The 21,304-nt window shown below is 37.0% G+C and overlaps 1 protein-coding gene across 1 annotated transcript; it reads right to left on the bottom strand.

The window, feature by feature from the left end:
• Nucleotides 1-325: 325 nt before the first annotated feature.
• On the bottom strand, nucleotides 326-11,737 carry OSTC (oligosaccharyltransferase complex non-catalytic subunit). The gene is made up of 4 exons (XM_006918908.2): nucleotides 11,529-11,737; nucleotides 7,843-7,936; nucleotides 6,107-6,304; nucleotides 326-902 (listed from the first exon to the last, which is right to left on the bottom strand). Exons 1-4 carry the CDS (start codon nucleotides 11,665-11,667, stop codon nucleotides 884-886), a joined length of 450 nt encoding a protein of 149 aa, XP_006918970.1. The 5' UTR covers nucleotides 11,668-11,737; the 3' UTR covers nucleotides 326-883.
• Between the last annotated feature and the right edge of the window lie 9,567 nt (nucleotides 11,738-21,304).

The raw sequence follows: 21,304 nt of genomic DNA, 5'->3' as shown, positions 1-21,304 counted from the left end.
CACTAGAGAAGTGAAGTTCATAGCCAGTCAGAGAGAACCGAAAGAGGGGAATTGATGGGTCTACAGATGTTTTTAGATGGGCTCAAAACTGTGTTAATTACTGAAAATGAATGGCTGAAGGGAACTTTTATCTAACACATCACATGTCCAATAACTCTGACAGATATGCAGGCCATGCTTGAGTATTTATAGGGATGTGAAGTTGATACTTCACAAATTTTGAGACTGTAGGCCACCAACAGTAGCAAGTCACAAGATGGGACTGAATAATTATAGACCAAAAGGTTAAAATCGTTAATAAATTAAAAAACAAATATAAAAGGTATTAATTAGAAAATTATTTATTTCTCCTTTTATACACCTTATTGTTCAGAAAACAGTCTTACATACATATCTGAAATATTGTACTATCACACACTCTACTTAAAGGCAAAGCACCACAGGTAAAGCTGATCAGCTGTCCAGAGTTCTCAGCTTGCAAGATCTTGCTTCCTGATTTTACATTAATTTCTGAAAGTCAGAAATGTCCTCTCCAAAAACTGTTAAGGGGGTTGTAGAAAATAATCACTCTATTCAATATTATAGTTGTAGAAATGGAGTATATTTTCTTTAAGAAATGAAAAACTGAGAAGGAAATGCCACTTAACATCGTTGGTATGTCAGTATACAGCAGGAAAAAAACACTGTGATAAGCTTGTCTCTTTGATACCAAGAAAATATTCTAGTCCAAGCTTTATTATGCTTCCCACGTTTTCTACTAATGCTTCTTTTCTGCTGTTTTTCATCCTTTTCCATATTTCATATCAGAGGACTGGTTTAGCCTTTAAAACTTCATTAACAGGAGCAAATCCAGTTATCCACGGATTTCTTCTCAAAAGGCACTCTAACCCATCAGATAGCCGCTGTAGAAATAAAATACATAAAGGTGAAATATATAAAGGGAAGTAACATTTCAAAATTCCCCAATTTTATGATGAATCAAATGACAATCTGAAAATATAACTATGTGATTCCATTTTACAGCTTTTATTTTATATCTTGTCCCCCCCCCAAATATTTTACTGGGCCTCAGTTCCATTACCCTCCTCACCCCTCAAAGGATAAGGTTACAAATCAATATGCTAAACAACACAGAATAGGAAAAAAAAAGTAAAGAAAATGTTATGTAAAAGTTAGAGTCGGAATCAATTTCCTTTAGACTCTCACAACTGCAACAAAAATCATAAACCTTTTAATGGAAAGATTTTCCATTGGAAAGTTTTGGATTTTCTAAAGACCCTAATATTACCAAAGGAGAAGGTAGAAAGATCAAGAGCTACTCACACTTGGGAAGTGAACCCCTGAACCCTCAAGCAACAGTGTGCAGAAGCATCTGCCCCTGAACCTGTTCCTTCAGGAAATGTCCAGGTGGCAGGAAGAGGCCTTGGCTGCAGCTGCAGAGCAAGACAAACTTCCTGTGGATCAAACAGGAGATCCTTGCACAAGTACAAGTTGTAAATGTACCAGTTAGGCCCCAGAATTCTCTTTAAATTAAAGCATTACAAAGTTTGGTTTCACAAAGTTCCGAACTTTTTCTTTAGTAATAAATCCTTGCAACTTATTATTAATTAAGGATCTGCAGGATCAGAGGGCAAAAAAACTGTATAAGGCTAACTACATTTAGAAAGCGCTTAGTACACACTGTTCCCACTGATGCATTCAGGACTTCTCTCCTTTTGACACTTAGTGGGTAAGCCTGGGAAAATCTGACTCAGTTTCCTCATCCTATAAAATGGAGTTACCTCAAACTGTCTGAAGGGCTATATATAAGAGAATCTACTTACATAGTAACTGCTACTCATGGTAATGAGCACTTGACAATGGTAGCTGCTGTTATTAGTTCAGAGTTAGGTTTCTTCATTTGTAAGGTAAGGAATCAAAACTCTTCACAGGGTTGAGGTCTACTACAGTGCCTGGCACACAGCAGGCACTCAGCATGTGATTTTCCTCCATTCCAGCTTCTGGACTCACTTGATCTACAGGGCTTAGATCTATGCAGCCAATGTGACCTCCCAGAACTCATTCTAGCTTTGCCTTCTGCTCTGTCGATCCCTGCTCTGAGCACAGAGAGAGCTTAGAGCTCACACGACCACCTTTGCAACAACTCTGATACAATCGAATATTTCTCACCACCACCACCCCCCATCAAAAAAAACTGAATAAAAAACAAAAAGGCTCTTAGGGTATATATTGACTGTGAAGATTCTCATCTATATTTGCTACTATGACGCCTGATATTTCACAAAAAGCAAACTGACTTCAACTTCACAAGAAAAAAACGTTCAAGATTTTAATAAAGTATTAACTAATGGAAATAGCACTAACAGGCATTTTTCAAAAAACCGTGAGCTGTTCTTACATTTAATCCTTGCAACAGTCATAAAAAGGTGGGCGAAACAATTATTCTTACAGGTGAAGAATGTGAGACTGTGGGGGCAGTTAAGTGGTTTGCTCAAAATCACAAGGCAAGAAAATAACAGAACCAGCATTAAAACACAAGTGTCCTTATTACTCCTGATGTACTATCTTCTCCAATGATCCAAAGACAGAAACCTCACTTTCTTCTTTTAAAAACAGAAATTGCTTATTTATTTAATTTTGAACTGGTGTCCATAATCCAACCTGAAACACTGAACTTTTAGGGTTCTGTTTATCTTTACAATAAAAACACTAATAATTACCATTAATATTATGCTTGAGAGCACATAAAACACCTCCTCATTTAATCTTGACAGTAATTCTTTGAGTCACATAATTAACTTCATTTAACAAGTTTGGAATCCGAGAGTTCACAGAACCGATCCAAAGTCTTAGAGCGAATAAGCAGTAAGCCCCAAACTGGCTTCCAAATTCTTCACTCCTTTTACCACACCATCCTCAGCAGCTGTACATATGGTTTCGTTAGAATTACATCTCTTCTTTGCTAACAATGAACTTTAGATACGAGATTACATTCATTGAAAACAACCCAGTTTATTCAGATGCCAGACTCCTTACAACATTAACTTTTTGAATATAGCTCCAAACCTGGAAGCAAATGAAAGAGACTCAAACATCTAAAAGGACTGTGAAAAAGCCAGGCCACCAAGCTCCCCTCCAGCCAAGACTGATTTAAAACGCAGTCAAATAGCTAGGTTATCTATTTCCTCAAATCACAGAATTAACGATAAACTGAAGAGGAGGAAGAAAAGAATGAAATTGCAATAGGTTATAATAACAATGAGAAGTGACAGGTTATACTGAGGAATAAACTAAAAAAATGAGAAGTACTACTATGTTTAGTATAAATATGGATGGAGTCAAGAAGGCAAAAGTATGCTTAATGTTCATAGTGTCCAGCAAATAACACTTATCAAATAATAAATATTTGCTAAATCCAAATGTGAAATGGCAAGGAGACAATAAAACAAACACTTTTGAAAGAGGCCTGGCAAAAATGAGTAAGATAAAGTTTTAGTACATCCAGCATTAAATTTCAGTTATATGGAAGAATCATCTGTATACGTTATCCTAGTCCCTAAATGATGTTGTTATTATATTCTTACTTTTTATTTATCATTTTCCACCTCCCTTTAGGAAAACTTTTTTCTGAAATGATCTCATGAACTTAGGGTTTACTCAGGGGCTCCCTAGCTTTTCTCATCAGGCTTAATAAACACAAGCTCAAATTGCTAAAATGGAGATTTTTGCCAGTCTGAGTAAAGCAGGCCCTTTGTCTTCAAGTATATAATTATCTATTTAGATTATTTTATAAAGCTTTAGAACAGACTTGCCTAAATGTAGGAACCTATCCTTCCACTCCCAACCAACCACTTTGCCTAATTTTAGGCCATTACATCATGACACGGCAGGCTATCTTTTATTTTATTTTATTTTAATTAATTAATTAATTAATTAATTTAAAGTTTTTATTTTTTAATGTTAAGATTCTGCTATTAGGTCAAAAATATTCTAATAATGGTGGCTAAAGAGACTCTAATGACCATTCGTCACTTTTCAGAAGAACTAAGTATGAACTTGTACTAGTTTTCTTCCACCCAGTGTACAAACATTATTTCTTTGAGTCTGCGTATATTTAAAAGGTACCTCATATACATACAACTTCGTGTACATAATCTTATAAATCATATTAGATAATTTTTATTTTCAAAAGGAAAATTGCTCCTTTGTAACTCTGTACAACAAAAATATTAGGTACTAATATTTGATTTTTCATTTTAAATGTACTGTCATGTATGCATACAGTCAAAAACAGTTGTTCATTAGCATCCATGTTTCTTCAAAACATAAGGCATCAAATAAAGCCATTTTTAATTTGTAAAATTGTATCAGTAGGGGAGACATCAGATATTTTAAAAGCATAAATCATAAACTATAAAATTAATAGTACCATTTCGCCACTACTGTTTTCTCCTATTTAATCTGAAAAAAACCATAGTTACTGGTGGTTTTAAACATCTATTTGTTGTTGCTGTTCCACTTACTATGTATTAAGCTGTTTACATACGTTGGGATCAAAGATAATGTGTCTACAAAAAGACAGGAACATCCCCTCCTTGCTCGTGGTACCAACCACAACCCCTATTGTGTGCAATGTATTTGCCCAGAGACCTGGCTCATCACTGCATGTGAGGCCTGCAATATGCCAGGATATTGTTCTTCTGTTGTTTATCCCCACTCCACACATAACATACCAGGGATTAGGAGCTGTAGATGAGAAATCATATCAAAGAGGGAGCCATAAGTTCCTTCCTCTTAAAAATTTCAATCCTAGAGTTAGGTGCATGACAAGTTATAGAAAGAAGCAATTTTCTGCTTAGATCATTGTTCTGCTTTGATTACATCTAATTATAATCCACACCTGAAACCCAGAAAGTATACCCTATTTTCTATTGACTTAGTCAACAATCTTAGATACTGGTCTGCAGAATGGAGAGAGTAAGACAAATGTTTACATAAATAACTACAAAAGCAAGATGGAGGCAATCCAAAGAATTAAACACTTTCCAAAGCTTTTTGTAAGCAGTCGATAGCTCTATTATCCTAAAAGTCAAATGCCTGAGCTAGAAGAAAAACATGATCACATCCTACAGAGAGGACCTAAAATCATAAGGGAGAATGGGAAGCGTAGGTAGAATCTGGTTCTGAGGGCAAAATCAGCCCACTTCTGTTCTGCTATGTCTCCAAAGGTTCCTTTTGTTTTGGCTGTTAATTTTTAATACCCTTTTTATCCTCTCTGGGAGCCACCTCTTATCTTGTTTTGCTATGGAAAACTTGAGCCTCTTTCATCTAGGGGCAGGAAAAAGAGGAACAAAAAGAGGAACAAAAAGAGGAACAAAAAGAGGAGGCTGGAGTACCCAAGTCTTCATACAATTCAGCCAATGGCCAAAATTGTCTTCCCTGGACAAACACAAGAGCCACTGACAGAACAGTCGGAGGGAGCTATATGGCCATGGATATTCAGCTGACAAAGAACACTAGGCTCTCTCTTCTCTTCTTGCAGGGCTAAGATGGGAACATAATCACCGGATAAGTACTTCTGACTTTCTAGGGGGAAGTCTGATCTTTCCACCTCAGACGTGTTATAGATAATGAGCAGATGAAACCCGCAGAACAAGTGAACTTGTGAAATTCAAACACATTAGACAACTTCCCTTTTCCATCCAAGGCTTAATGGGTTTTCCTTGTACTAACAGTCAAAGAGCAGTAGCAATTAATGGCCACAAAATATTCCCTACTATTACCATCACCACTAGAACTCCCTATGTTACAGACTAACCAAAATGTACTTTAGAAAAACAGTGGTCAGTGACGCTACAGCAAAGCAACTCAATTTTCTCATGAACACGTACAAAGATGCAGTCAGGAAGACCTACTGGTCTCAATTTTGCTACTAACTATAGCTATAACTTTGAGCAAGTCACAAATTTCTTTAGTTCTCAGAATTTTCATCTGTTTAAAACGAGTTAAATTAAATTTCCTATGATTTTATGTGATCTAGGTAATTATTTTACAAATTTGCAACAGAAGTAAAGTTGCTGAATACATGAAGTACTTAATAACTTACGGTAGTTTCATTCTCATGAATACTCTAGCCATGAAAAAACTCAATAGGACACAGACGAATCCAATGAATAGAAGAAGAAATCTATTGAGTTTTGGAATGTTTGGTGCATTGGATCGGTCTAGGATTATGAAACCTAAACCTCCCATTGTAAACAGGAAGCTGGATGCGAGTCCTTCCATAATATATTGTCCATTTACTCTGAAAAAGAAAGACCATAGCAAAACAAAATATGAAAATTCCCAGAAAAACAAAAACTTTTTCCTTAGATTGAAATTCCTACTTCTGTTAAAACATTTTTGTGCTCATTTTTTATTCTTATCCTTACAACTATTTGACTACATTTCTGGATATTCATTTCAAGAAATACATATTGAGAGCCTATTATGTATCAAGCACTATTCTAGGTTCTGGGGCTACAATAAACAAAATACACAAAACACTTTGTCTTCATGGAACATATGTCCAAAAAAAGTTTTAAAACCTCAGCTAACACAACTGTCTATGAAAATCAATACTCACATTTTAATTATTGGCTGAAAAAGCCAATTATTGTATGTATATGATCGTTTACTCAGAACTTAAGTTTAGCTCTTAAAAGTTATGCCGTTTAAATTTCTATCAATTTCAAATTAATTTTGAATTGTTATAAATGCTTCTGGAAAAGTTTTGTAATACTTAATAAGCCTCTTATTTCAAAGGGAAAAATTTTATAGCAAGCATTCTTAACTAAGGCTCCATGAACCCCACAAGCATTCCCAGTAATCTATAAACACTTAAAGTTGTATGCAAATTTTTGTATATATCTGAATCTGATCTTTCTAGGGATATAGAACTTTCAAAATTATCAGAGTTCATGTACCTCCAAAAGCGAATTTCTCTTTTAAAGGGATGATTTATACATAGGCATATGCAAAGAAGGTACATATTTTTTGTTAACTAATAGCTTTAATTGAAAACTCGATACATTCACCAGGTTTGAAATTCAAACGGCACAAATGATGACACTGTAAAAGGTTTCTCTACCATTAAGAAGATCTCCTATCATCTAGATCTCTTCCCCAGGGAATCACAATAATCTTTTCAGGAATATCCTATGCATGGAATAGCATTAATATAAGTAAAAGTATAAATATAAATATCTAGCTATGTTTAGGTAGACAGTTATCAAGTAGATTTTAGAAAGCAATACAATAAGCTTTGCAGGGTGAACAAAACCACACTAGAATGATGTTTCATTGCTGAAATGGAATTCCCAGGTCTCAAAAACTATTTTTCTTATTTAATAGTATAGTCCAGGGATCCACAAAAATTTTTCTTAAATGTCCAGATAGTATATATCTTAGGTTTACAGGCCATATGGATTGTGTCATACTTACCACTGTGGCTTGAAAGCAGCCACAGATGGTATATAAATAAATGGGTGTGCCTAGTTCCAATAAAGCTTTACTTACAAATTCATTTGCTGATCCCCAGAACTGTCTCTACAAATGTACTTTAAATTGATACCCTCCTTTAAATAAGTTATATCATTGCGAAATATTTTATTTCCTAATAAACAAATAAATAATACACTTCTACTCTTGCTCTTGCCCGCTTCCTGCCAATTCCGAATTTAGCATTTTAAAACAGCTATTGTCTAAATACAGATGATCACCATAGGTTTCGCTCTTTTAAAATAAGCAGGTATGCCCAGTAACCTTTCCCACCACCAAATCATTCAAAAAGGTATCTTTTACCTGTAGGCCAAGAAAGCTACTGGCCTCTGATGGCCATGTTCGTCAGTCATAGAGCCAACACTTGGAGGTTCAACAATAACATCGTAAATTATTCCTATGTGAAAGACAACAGTATAGATTAAATTGGATCCCTAATTTTTAAAATGGGATTAATCATCTGTCTCTAAAGGTTCATTTATATTTAAATAGGTCTGCACGTATTAAAATATAAATACAGGTATGTATAAAAATGTATTATTATAGTTAAATGAGGCCCAGCTCATTTATCTCCTAAACTTCAGATAAACATTCAGAAATTCAACTCAACACTTTAAGATGACTTGTAAAAGAATATTATCCCTAAAAGAGGTATTTTATAAAAGAAATTCATTAACTGCTCCTAATATTCAAGAATGACTCCACAATAAAGGAAGAGTAATATTAAAGGTTATATTTCAGTTTAAGGAAATGTTCCACATAGCTTGGATTTGTTTTTATAAATTGAGAGCTACTAGAGAAATTTTCTTGCTTAAATGTAAAATAAGGAAACATTTTAAAATCACACCATTAGCACTAGAGATTCATGATCATTAATGTTAGTATCTATGAACATTTTTAAGTTTTCTGAATCTCCCACTGTCAACATCTATTATTTATCTTCTCCATTTTTCTCCCAACAACCTCACTTCCAGCTTTTCTTAAGCACAAAAAGGCTGTGTCTCCTTCACCCTTAACTAACAATCAATCATATAGGAATTCCCTGATCTTCCATCCCTGCAAAATCTATAAACTGGTACCCGAATCTATCCTTCTCTCCTTCCTTCCAGGCATGTTCAAAGAAGAATCCCTCCTACCAAGGTGGGATCCCTTCTGCAATTATCAGGACTCCATCTCCTGTTGCCTTCTTGGGGAATTTATTCCTTTGGAAATCTCTTCTCTCTCCTATATTTTCAACCTGTCCTTCCTTACATCAATCTTCCCTAGACTCCAGACCTTTCTAGCTAACATCTTATTTTTATGCTTCCTTTTCAAAGGGAGTCAGGCTTCCCTTCTTGGGGGCAGGGAGCAAACTTGCCATCTCCCCTTCCTCACTTACACTTCATTCCTCAACTCACTCCGATCTAGCTTCTGCCACCACTGATTATTACTCTTGCTAAAGTCTCCTATAACCTCCATGCTGCCTAATTCAATGAACACTTTTCAATTCTCTTAGGAGGTTTCCCAGCAGCACCTGATCCAGTTTTCTAAATTCATTTTCTTGGGAGGAAAAATGGCTTCTTCATGGCTTTTGTAACACTCCTGTCCATGATTTCTAGCTACCTCTATAGCTGAGCCTCCTCTTCCATAAAACCACTAGTGTTGGAAGTTCCTTAGGGTTTGATTCACTGTCCTCTTTTTCCACATTCTCTCCTGCATTGAACTCATTCCTTCCCAGGGTTTTCAAATTCTATGTGCTAATGATTCTCAAAGTGCCAACACTTAACAAATAATGTTAGCACCATTAGAATGAGATGTCAGTCCCCCAAGAACAGGGACTTTGTCTATCTTCAATATCTGGCTTATGGGAGTTCAGAAAACATTTGTTACTGACCAACTTCAACACAGCTAAACTCATACCTGCTAACTCACATATCCAACTATAGTTGGTTATGTCTAACTATTATATATCCCATAATGACCTCTGGTTCACCATTCTTCATCAAAAAAAGACTTCATTTCTCTAATCTCAGAAAATGATACTTTCATCTACTCTTGCTCAAACCTGAGGCCAGTTAAGATTCCTTCACACTCATTTTTCCCCTACGTACAATCGATCTATCAGCAAGACTGAATATATTTCCAAAATATCTTTCATTATATTTTTCTCCATTTCTGCTGCCTCCAACCTAGTCTAGTCTAAGTCAACTACAAAACATTTAATTCATCTCTCAGTCACATATCTGTCCATACTTTTTCCTCTGCCTAGTATGCCCTTTCCACCAATCCTTCAGATTTTGCTAACATGTCATTTCCTCAGGAACCACTCTCCAATGTAAATGATATTCTCAACTCCCATTTTCTCATAACCTCTTAATCTTTTCCTTCAATACATTTGTGGCATTTTGCAACAGAAAAAAATCTAAGGGAAAAAAATTTATGTGGTATTTAACATGTCTCAACCATGACATTTAGAAGATTCAAGAGAGCAGAGTCCTTATCCTTCACTGTTGACTCCAGTACCTTGTGCCTGGAACTTAATAGGGACTCGATACATTATTTGCAAATATTTCTCTGCAATAAATGTTATTTATTTATGAAGGACAGTCAGTTTTTAAAAGAGACTTCTTCTCAGTGGCAAAAATGATTCCTTGTATGAGAAATCTCATGGCCTTGGCTACTAAAAGGTGTCCTTTTCACCTTCTTGCAAGGGTTGGGGCAGAGAATCTCCAATCTCACAACAATCAACAGGGAAAAAAGTAGCCAAAATGAAAACTGTGAAGCTTCTAGCAAAGGCTCTGGCTGCAAGGGAAGTAGGGATTGCAGGAAAGAAACTAGCAGATAAAAGCAGACAATGACTCTACTGAAAAGAAAAAAAAAAGGCACATGCATTTTAAATTTCATTAACTCAATACAGTACCTATTAATGTGCTGAGCAGACGTTAATGCTAATGCAATGCTAGGATAGTATCTTACCAACATAAAAAAATATTTAAAATGGAATTTATTTAAGCGAGCATAATTGTCACTATTCTAGACTGGGGGTGGGGCGGAGTGTGATTGATTCAAAGGTACATTCTAAAACTAAGCCCTCATAGTTTCAGATTCTTCCCTCTTCAGTACAACTAGTCTCATAAAACAGCTCTGAAAATGAAGACGTCTGACTATTCTCTTCAAAGCAGAACTTTTACTGTCCCTAACCTGCAGAGCCTGAATTTCATAATTTCCAAATTAAGTACCCCACTTTCTAAAACGTAAAAGTACAGTCGAATAATCTTGAGTAAATCGTGGAACTTGGTTTGAAAGGGTGGAGGCTCTGAAAAGGCTGTTGCTAGATTGCCAGCTCACCACTACACAAAGCAACGCCCCTTTTGCAACTTTCTACTTGAAAAGATCAGAATAAAATCCAGAAGTTTTTAATAGTAATGTTATTTCCTTTATCCTTTACATTCTCAACTTCTGCTCTCTGAAATACAATACCAAATGCAAATCTATCTCCAATCTCAAATATTAATCAAAACTGTGGTTTCGGAAAATTTCATTCATGCTCATTGTTGATTGGGTTAAAAAGCAACACAGGACCCTTAGGTGTGAGGTAACAAACTCAAGAACTTCCAAGTCTCTTCCAAGGTTCCAGGGACTGGAAACAAAGAGAAGGTAAAGTCCCACACCCTCTTGACCAACCATGGAAGTAAAATGGGCTAGCCTAGACTTCCCGGGTCTTTGCAAGCAATGAAAGAGCAACAGTCTGAACTTAAAAAATATATTTGACTTGGATCCCTCGGATAAGAAGCTAGGCGAGGAAACGCAATGAGGAGTGAGAACACGAGTACTCCGAGGGCGTGAGGACAAATAAACCTTAGGGCTGTTAATATTTGGGACCTCAGAACTTCCCTCCACCCTCCGTAAAGATCTAGAGCAGAGCGATGCTTGCCCCGGGGCTGAGTCAGCTCCAGGGCGGGCAGGCTCTCCGCCCCTCAGCACCTCTCTGTCCCCGGCCAGCCCGTTACCTCCGGTGATGAGGAAGTAAGACACCACCACCAGAGCGTACACCGTCATGGCCGAGGGCATGTGCACCCAGGGCGGCTTCTTCAGCTTCAGGTTGGGGCATTCGAGCACCAAGAACGGGACTCGGTACAAAGTCTCCATGTTGGTGGTGGCAAAGGAAGCTCTCAACCTGAAGTCCCACGCGCCACCCGGAAACAGGCCAAGCCTGCCTATCGCCGGCGCGTGCGCGGAGGAGGGACCGGCAGGCCCGCAAAGCTCGGAGGCATATACATATCCATAGGAGAAGAGATGAAGCTATAAAAACTAATTAAAAGTTTCAAAACTATGTATTATTGAATATAAGACATAAATTTGAATAAGAAGCTCAGTTATTGTCGATAAATAATTAGATGATTTATGTAACTTCAAGGACCTGCAGGGCTTCTGACGTGGCCCAGCCGCAGCAGCTGAAGAAACCGAATCCTTCCAGGCCCGCCCACTTGCTGACGCTAAGGATTTGGAAGCTGATTGGACAGGGGCGCTAGAGGTTCCCACAGCTGGAGGATGAATGGAAACGTTTGGAAAGCTCTCCCTTTTAATTAGCGTTTTCTTCAAGAGCTTGAGCAAGTCGTAGGTGGCTGAGCTTTTACTTCCCGATGCATTAGTGTTGATAGCAATAATAACAATTGTTACTAAAATAATGTATTATCAAATTTTTAAAAAATGGACAATCCAGATCTATCGCAAATGTCAAGAACCTAAAGCTGATTCTTTGACGTGACCAAAATACTATTTTAAATAACTCGTTTTCTTCCCTCCAATTTGCTCCTCTCTCAGCCACCCTTATCTCGTAAATGCTCAAATCAGGCTGAAATCTTGAAATCATCCTGGTTTCTCTGTTAAAATTCCACACCCAAAATAGCCGACCTTTTTGTCTGTACTACCAAAAATATCTTTAATTCATCCACTTGTCTCCATTCCATTGCCACCACCCTAGTGGCAGCCACATCGTCTCTTACCTAAGCTACATTCAGTCCAAGTGGATAAAAATAAATGATGAATAATTAGTCTTTGGGAATGGACTAGATGGCCTAAAAAGCTTTTTGTTTTCTATTTTATTTGTATTTGTGTACACTCTCTTAAGATTCTGCAAATGTCAATTTCCTTTTGGAGTAAGAGTTAAAAGTGACTGATTATTTAAATCCAGAACAGCCTGATTGATGCCTCTATTATTGAACCAATGTTTTCATGTTTTTTTGTTGTTGGTTTGTTACTGAGCCTATTTCACAGGATGAGATGAATTGGTTCTGCACTTAGTTAATGACCCACTTATTAAAAAATTGTTTAAATATCATAATAATGAAAATATTTATAAAACACTGCAACATCTCATTCTAAATATGGGTGAGGTTTGCTGCTCTTACTATTCAATAGTGAGTCTCCCCCAGAGTCTTACTCACCTGTTTATTAAGGAAGGTACATTAATCTTAGCTTATAAGGGTTCACTAATAATAGTAACTCCAGTGAAGTGTGTGTACACCAGCGCCAGCATTAATTCATAGAACATTTTCTGGGGACTATAAAGCAGAATGTTTTTGAAATTCTCATAAGTTTATAAATAAGGAAAAGTTTGGAACAATGAAAAGTGTGTTACCTTGAAAATATAATTAAAAACATAGAAATGAAAAAATTTTAAGCTTCTTTTATAGCTTAGGGAAGGAAACTAATTAACCACCCCTTGGCAGATATATCAAGCGATTTACATTGGTTCTTATTTAGTCTTCGTGACAATTCTATTAGGTAAATACTATTATCACCATTTTATGTATGACAAAATTAAAGCTTGGGAAGTGAAATAAATTTAAAAGTATAATATAGTCTGTAATTAGATGAGACCTAAAGGCAATTGCCTTAAACGTAAAACAGATTTAAGATGTTTAAGATAGGACAAGTTTGTATACTTATCCTTCTTCCTGTATATTCTGGAGCCAAATAATTCTATATACACTGTGGAAAACACGTAGAAGTTTTATAAATATAAATTTTAAAATAAAAAATTAAACTGCCAAATCAGAAGAGATCACAATTATCTATATGCGTTATTACCATTGTCACTTTTTTTTTTTTACTGTTTTAATAAGTAAGTTTGTTCCAGGAAGCAATTCATTATTATTTTTAACATTTTAAACTTCGAAATATACCCCAACTTGAGTTTGTAATATTCTTCAAGCCAGGTATATAAAAAAAAAACCTTTCCTGAGTAAAATATGCACATCTGTTACCCTCTGTGTCTTAACCAACAATATTCCTATAGAAAATATTTTGTTTAAACACAACATAAACTTCGTAACTGAAAACTAAAGAAATAATTAATATAACCATGGGCATTAATTAGATCCTAATCATTCAGTGGGTGGTTATTTTACACAGATGAAAGACGAATGTTGGAAGAAACAAAAACTTAAAACATTTTACACAGTAGAGCCTATCATTTGAAACTACACATAAAATCAAAAATGACTAATTCTTACTGTGCACAGGCAAATCTACATTCAAGGAAGAAAAGAGCCTAAAAGAGATACTTACCAAGATTTTCATGTTTAATGCAGAAGATCTTAATAAAAAGCTTTGAAGTCAGGAGAGGCTCCAACAGTCAAAAGAAAAGAAACCCCCCCCAAATAAGTTTTTAACTAAATTCTAAACAAACTAGAGCTACCAGGTCTATTAATACTGCTGAAGTCAGTTTACCTAAATATGGAATAGGGAAGAAATTAATAGCTGTTTTTTTTTTTTTGGTAAGATAATAATATACAATTTTAAGCTAGATTTATTTAGAAAACATTTTGCAGTGTAGTTGATCGTCTCTTGAACTGTGCTCTTTCTCTCTGGATTCTGAATAAGAATGAGTGTGTTTGTTTCCCCAGCGCAACAATTATTTGTTGCATGGCAACTCTGTGCCAGGCACTCTGTTACGCACTACAACATCACATGCTCTAAATTCAAATTCTTTCTAATAAAATAGTAAATTGTGAATTTTGTTGTTATTATTTTAAATTTTAAAGATTAACATTTTAAGTAAAACATAAGTTCATGCCCACAGAGATACCTATGGAGTAAGCTTCCTTTCTTCATCACTCTCATTTCAGTTAGTTCTCCTTCCAGAGGCATGGAGAACCTAGGATTAGTTCTGTAATGCACAACTGGAATAAACATATTCAGACATGGATGAATCCCCACATTGGTCTCCTGACGCATATGGTAGCAAAGGCTAAGTGGAACCAACCAAACTGTCTTTACCTCAAGACAATTAATCAGTAACTGCAGAGACTGATGTCACCATCAAGGACTCAAAAGATGTAGAGTGACAATTCCTACCACATTTCATTTAATTAACCAATTTGGCTTTTGTAAAAAAAACCCAAAAACCAAAAAACAAAAAACAGATGAATCTTGGAAAACAACAGTAGATTAATGCAGACTTAATCGTGTGGTGACTCCAGTTGTGGCTGCTGTTCCACATCTGGTTTTGTTGCTGGGGCACGTCAACCCCTCCCTGGCATGTGTTAGGTAGCTATTGATCTGGCAAGTGCTTTTTTATGTAAACCTGTTGGTAATGATCATCAGAAGAAGTTTGCATTCGAATGGCAGGATCGGCAATAAATCCTTCAACGTCCTATCTCAGGACTACATATAATGTTCAGTCCTATGTCATCATCTGATTTGTAGGCACCTTTGTTGCTTTCTCATTCACAGGATATCACACTATGCCATTGCATTGATGATATGACTGGATCTAGTGATCTAAGTACCAACTATACTAGATACATTGGTAAGACATGTAAATGCTGAAGGATAGAAAACAAGCAAAATAAAATATCGGGAGATCCTCAGTGAAATTTCTAGGGGTTCGGTAAACTGTAACATGAGACATATCTCCTTTCAAGATAAAAGATATTTGCTGCATCTGACTGCACCTTCCACCAAGAAGACATGCAATGTTTGGGGAACCACTTGGGATTTTGGAGGCAACATAAACTTCATTTGGTCACAGTATTTTAATCTATTTCCTGGGTAATCTAACAAGCTGCTAGTTTTGAGTGGGACTCAGAAAAAGTGAAGTCTCTTCAACAAGTCCAGCCTGTCAAGCAAACTGTTGTCGTTGGGCCATATGACTCAGCAGATTCAAAATTACTTGTAATGTCTGTGGCAGATAGGGATATACTCTATGGAGCTTTTGACAAGCCCATTTAGCTGAATCACAACACAGAGCCTTAAAGTTTTGAAGCAAACCTATGCCATCTTCTGCAAATAAATAATATCCTTTGAAAACTAGCTTTTGGCTTAACACTGGGCCTTAGTAGAGACTAAACTATTGACCATGAAACCTGAACTATCCATCACCATGTCACATATCACCCTATAAATGTGGGTGTCCACAATAGCATACTATCATCAAATTAAAGTGATATGTAGCAGATTAGGTTCAAGAAGTTCTTGAAGATACATTTAAGTTGCATGAGAAATATTCCGCATTGCCTCCTCTGTCTCAGCCTTTACATATGGCATTATGGAGAGCACCCCATGAGCAGTTAATGAAAGGAGGAAAAAAGGGGACTTCTTTTACAAATAGTTCTGCACAGCGAGCTGGCGCTACCTGAGTGTAGATGGCTTTGCACTACAGCCTCACTTGGAGAGCGGGGAAACTAAAGGAAGTGATAAGGAAAAATCTTCCCGATGTATGCTTTAGTGGCATACCTGATTGTTCATTTTGTCTGGAAAAAATTGTCAGAGTTACAGGTCTACAGTGATTCATGGGCAGTTGCTAATCATTTGGCTGGCTGGCTGGCCAGGGAATTCAACTGAGGAATTTCTGAAAAGGCCTAGAGGATAGGGACATGGATAGACCTCTCTATATAAATACAAAATGCAAAGATTTTTATACCTAGTAAGAATACTCACCAAAGAGCAACTTATGTAAAGAAGCATGTCCATAATCAGGTGGATAAGATGACCTATGCTGTGGATATCAGTAATCCTCTTTCCCCAGTCACCACTGTCCTTGCTCAGTGGGCCCACTGACAAAGCGGCCATGGCAGCAGGGATAGAGCATTTGAATGGACTTTCACTCATCAAGGCTGATCCAGCTAGAGCCAATGCTGAGTGCCCAAACTGCCAAAAGTAGAAACCAGCAATGAGCCCACAATATGGCCCCATTCTCCAGGAAGATGAACCACTCACCTGATAGCAGGTTAATTACAGAGGACCACATCTAGTAGGCACTTGGTTCTTAATGAAATAGACACACTGGATACAAATTTTCCTCCCTTGATGAAATTGCTGCTATCAAAATCACTATTGGGTGGACTTAGGGAATGCCTTCTCCATCATCGTGGTATACCACACAGAATTGCTTCTGGCCTAGGAACTTGTTTGACAGCAAATGAATTGTGGGAATTGGCTTGTGTTCATGGAATTCACTGGTCTTAGCATGAGTCCCATCGCCTTGCAGCAGCTGTGTGGAATGGTGGAATGGCCTTTTGAAAACTCAGTTATGATGCCAGCTGAATATCAACACCTTTCGGGGCTGGGACAATATCTTCCAAATACATAATGTGCTGTAAATCAGTGATCGATATATGATGCTGTTTCTCTTAGAACCAGGATTCATGAGTCCAGGCAAATAATGCAGAAAATGGGACTAGTGCCTCTCACTATTTCTCTTGATCCACTAGTGAAATTTTTGCTTCCCATTCCCTACAACTTTGGGCTCTCCTGGTCCAGAAGTTGTAGCCTACAGGGAGGAATATTTCCACTGAGGGGCACATCAATAGCTCCATTAAGCTGAGGGATGAAAATGTCACCTCAGCACTTCAGTGTTCTCATGCCAGTGAATCAAAAAGCAAGTAAGAGGTATCATATTGACTACTGGGATTAATGCTGACCATCAAGGGAAAATTAGATGGCCACTATAAAATGACAGTGAGGAATGTGTCTGGAATGCGGGAGATCCCCTGAGGTGCCTCTTAGTTTCCCCATATTCTGTGATAAAAGTCCATGGAAAACTACGATGACCCAATAAGGGTAGGACTCAGACCGTTCAGGAATTAAGGCTTAGGTCATTCTAGCAGGAAGCACAACCAGCTTGGGTTTTTGCTGAGGTCAAAGGGAATATTGACTATGTAGTGCAAGAGTGTAGCTATAAGTAATAGCCATGACCATATGAACAAAGTTACTGGATATAAAAAAAAAATATGTCTTACCTAGAAGAGAATGATTATTACTGAGGATAGATAAAAAGACTTTGTTTTCTTTTTGGAGAGAGCATATTACAGTTGCATGAAGGATAATTGGGGTATGTTAACAGGAAGCAGACTGTTACTGTTGCCCTTATTTGAAAATTATGTTAATTATGGATAAAAAGTTATATGTGGATATTAAGTTGACAAGGGCTAGATTGTGGTGAATTTGTATTGTATTTGTATTGTGTCAACTTAGCTAAACTGGAATGATATTTCCCTAAATCCCTTCACTGTGTAGTTCTGAATTAGCGTGTGCCCTAAGAAATGTTATTTTTAAGAGACATTTTTTAAACTAGTGAAAAATTTTCTACCTGATCATCAGTTACTTCTGAAAAATTGAAAATACTCAATCGAAAAGAGGATTAAATGAATTATGCAGTATCTATATAGAATATTATCATTAAAAATGACACCGTAGACTTTTATTCTTGGAAAAGGATAGATGGTCACAATAGGTTTGAAATGATGAAAATCGGACTGTAAAACTGTATGTAGGGTATTGGCCCATTTTTATGCATTTAGACATTAAAAAAGTTTAAAGGGATATTAAAGTGATTCATATCTATATGAAGAGATTACAAACTATTTTTCACTTTAAAACTGCATGTATTTTTTAATTTTTCTTTAATAAACATATATTACTTTTGTAATTAAAATAAAATTTAAAAACAGTATTTCGTCAACCATCTGAATGGGAAAATATATTTGCAAGCTACACCTCCGATAAGGGCCTAATATTCAAAATATACAAAGAACTCATACAACTCAATAACAACAGCAAAAACAAACAATCCAATCAAAAAATGGACAGAGGACTTGAACAGACACTTATCCCAAGAAAACATACAAATGGCCAACCAACAAATGAAAAGATGCTCATCATTGTAGCTATTAGGGAAATGCAAATCAAACCCACAATGAGATACCATCTCACACCTGTTAGAATAGCTGTTATCAACAAGACAAGTAATAACAAATATCAGAGAGGATGCGGAGAAAAAGGAACCCTTACACACTGCTGGTGGGACTGCAAATTGGTACAGCCACTATGGAAAACAGTATGGAGGTTACTCAAAAAACTAAGAATTGATCTACTATGATCTAGCAATCCCTCTACTGTGTAATTACCCCAAAGATTTGAAAACTCATATCTGAAAAGATATTTGCACACCGATGTTCATAACAGCATTATTCACAGTGGCCAGGACCTGGAAGCAACAGAAGTGTCCTATGATAGATGACTGGCTAAAGAAGCTGTGGTACATATATACAATGGAATATTACTCAGCCATAAGAAGAGATGAAATACTGCCATTTGCGAGAACATGGATAGACCTCAAGATAATCATGCTAAGCAAAATAAGCCAGACAGACAAAGTTGAAAACCCCATGATATCACTTATATGTAGGATAGAAACCTAAAAGCAACAAATGAACAGGATAAACAAACAGAGAATCATGGACATGGGCAATAGACTAGTGGTTACCAGAAGGTGGGGGGAAGGGAGAGGAGGGAGAAGAGAGGTAGATGGATTAAAAGGAGACAAATATGTGGTGACAAAAAGAAACCTAACTATGGGAGGAGAACACACAATGCAATATATATGACTTACTATTAAATCGTACACCTGAAACACTGGATTTCATTAACCAAAAAATTAATTAATTAATTAAAAATAAATTTAAAAAAATAGTACTTTGTTGGAACACTACAGATCTCTTTCCTGGTCTTACATTAGCATATCTGTCTCTCCAGGTGTTGTCCACAGCTATATTCTGTAAGAAATAAATGATAATGTTTCCCAAATTTGCTTCCATCCTAGGTAAGAGAAGTTGGATGTTTATTAGTATGTGCCGTCAGACAGCCAACTATAATCAGAAACTCGATGTCTTAAACAATATGTTTTTTACCACTGAATCCCCTGCACCTTTCACAGTGCTGGCACATAGTAGAACTCATTAAATATTTGTTGAATGAATCAATGAACAAACCCTTGACTCTTCCATCTCTTTCGATCCTTCAATGTGTCATCTTAACAACTGCACTCCTTAATGTTTCATTAGTTTGTTCCCTCCTCTCCATCTCCACCACTACCTATTGGTCCAGACTCACATCATCTCCTGCTCCAGTTCTCTCTACATTGCAGCTCTTTCTAAGAACTGAACAAATCTCATTATGCCAATCAAGACATCATCCGTAATGCTAACTAGAGAGAAGTAAATTGCTGAATAAGAAGTAAAAGCTGGTTTGTTTTTATTCATTATTACCCTCTTTCTTTTCTATCTCAGAGCTTCTTTCTATATTTGAATACCTGTTTTGTGGAAATTGCGAGTGTACTCTGAAAGCATCTACCTAAACTCACGCACTTCTCTCCCTTCCTCAGGAAAGATGGGGACCAATGAGGGCAGGCAGTAGTGCCAGTGATGATAACGTTCACCATTCATTCCTTCATTCATCAAGTATTTATAGAGTTCATAGCAGTGACAAGCTCTGTTCTAAGCACTGGTGTGTGAGGGCGAAGGGGGAAAGATAACCAGAGCCTGATTCCTGTTCTCAAGAAACCGTCATTCTAATCGGGGGAGAAACGCATTCATGCATGTGCGCGCGCGCACACACACACACACACACACACACACACACACACACACACACAATCTATGGCAGGCTGTCTGAGAAGTGCATGCTTTTTGGAGGTTTGGGCCAATTGCTTGGAGAGTTCATGAGTGATTATCACAGGTAGGAAAAGGCAAGTTTACAGAAAAACTCACTTTTGATCTGAGCATCGAAGGAGGAGCTGGATTCCTTAAGAGTTGGAGAAAGGCTTTTTAGACATGAGGACCAGCCTGAGCAAATGCAGAGATGTGGGAAAATGAGTGATTGTGCATGAAAGAAGAATAAAGGAAGAAAGGCTGGAGATATGACTCAAAAAGGAAGGATGGAGTGTGATGGCGGAGGGTCTTTCAATGCCATGACACATTTAGAGTTTAGATTTTATCTCAATTATTAGATTGATAACATTGAAGGATTTTTTTTTAATGGAAATAATCAGTTATGTGTTTGGAAGATGGATGGAATGGCAGAAGACATGAGGCTGAGAGGCCTATTAGGATCTTAATGTGGGAGTCCAACTGAGAGATGATGAGTGCCTGCATTAGACTGTGGACATAGGCGAGAAGGGAGGTTGGTGGTAATAGAAAGAGTATAAAAGATCTATCATAGGTAGAAGCAGTTGAGTTTGATCAACTGATGGATATGAGGCTTGGTCACTCTGGAAAGAGGAGCTCTGGTAAAGGGAACTGTGTAATAATGGCCCCAGGCAACTCTGCTGCAGTATCTAAGAGCTGGACCAAAAATGAGGGCTTCTCCTGGAGCCAGAGGAGGAAACCAAGGAAAGGACCAGGATCAGGCAGTGCTTCAGTGGTTAGCAAGAGCCAGAGTGGAGCAGAGCTGCTTCTCCCTGGGAACTCTGACCATACACACACACACCCTGTCCATCACC

Source organism: Pteropus alecto, unplaced genomic scaffold, assembly GCF_000325575.1.
Source record: "Pteropus alecto unplaced genomic scaffold, ASM32557v1 scaffold5, whole genome shotgun sequence".
In the NCBI taxonomy this organism is placed as follows: domain Eukaryota; kingdom Metazoa; phylum Chordata; class Mammalia; order Chiroptera; family Pteropodidae; genus Pteropus; species Pteropus alecto.
Note: the sequence above shows the minus strand (reverse complement) of the source record. Positions and strands in the feature narration are given on the sequence as shown.

Excerpts from the sequence above, each read along its gene's own strand:
- OSTC (XM_006918908.2), bottom strand. The coding sequence starts at position 11,667 with ATGGAGACTTTGTACCGAGTCCCGTTCTTGGTGCTCGAATGCCCCAAC. Across the intron at positions 7,937-11,528 it reads TTACTTCCTCATCACCGGAG|GAATAATTTACGATGTTATT; the intron begins GTAACGGGCTGG and ends TCTTTCACATAG. Across the intron at positions 6,305-7,842 it reads GTAGCTTTCTTGGCCTACAG|AGTAAATGGACAATATATTA; the intron begins GTAAAAGATACC and ends TTTCTTTTTCAG.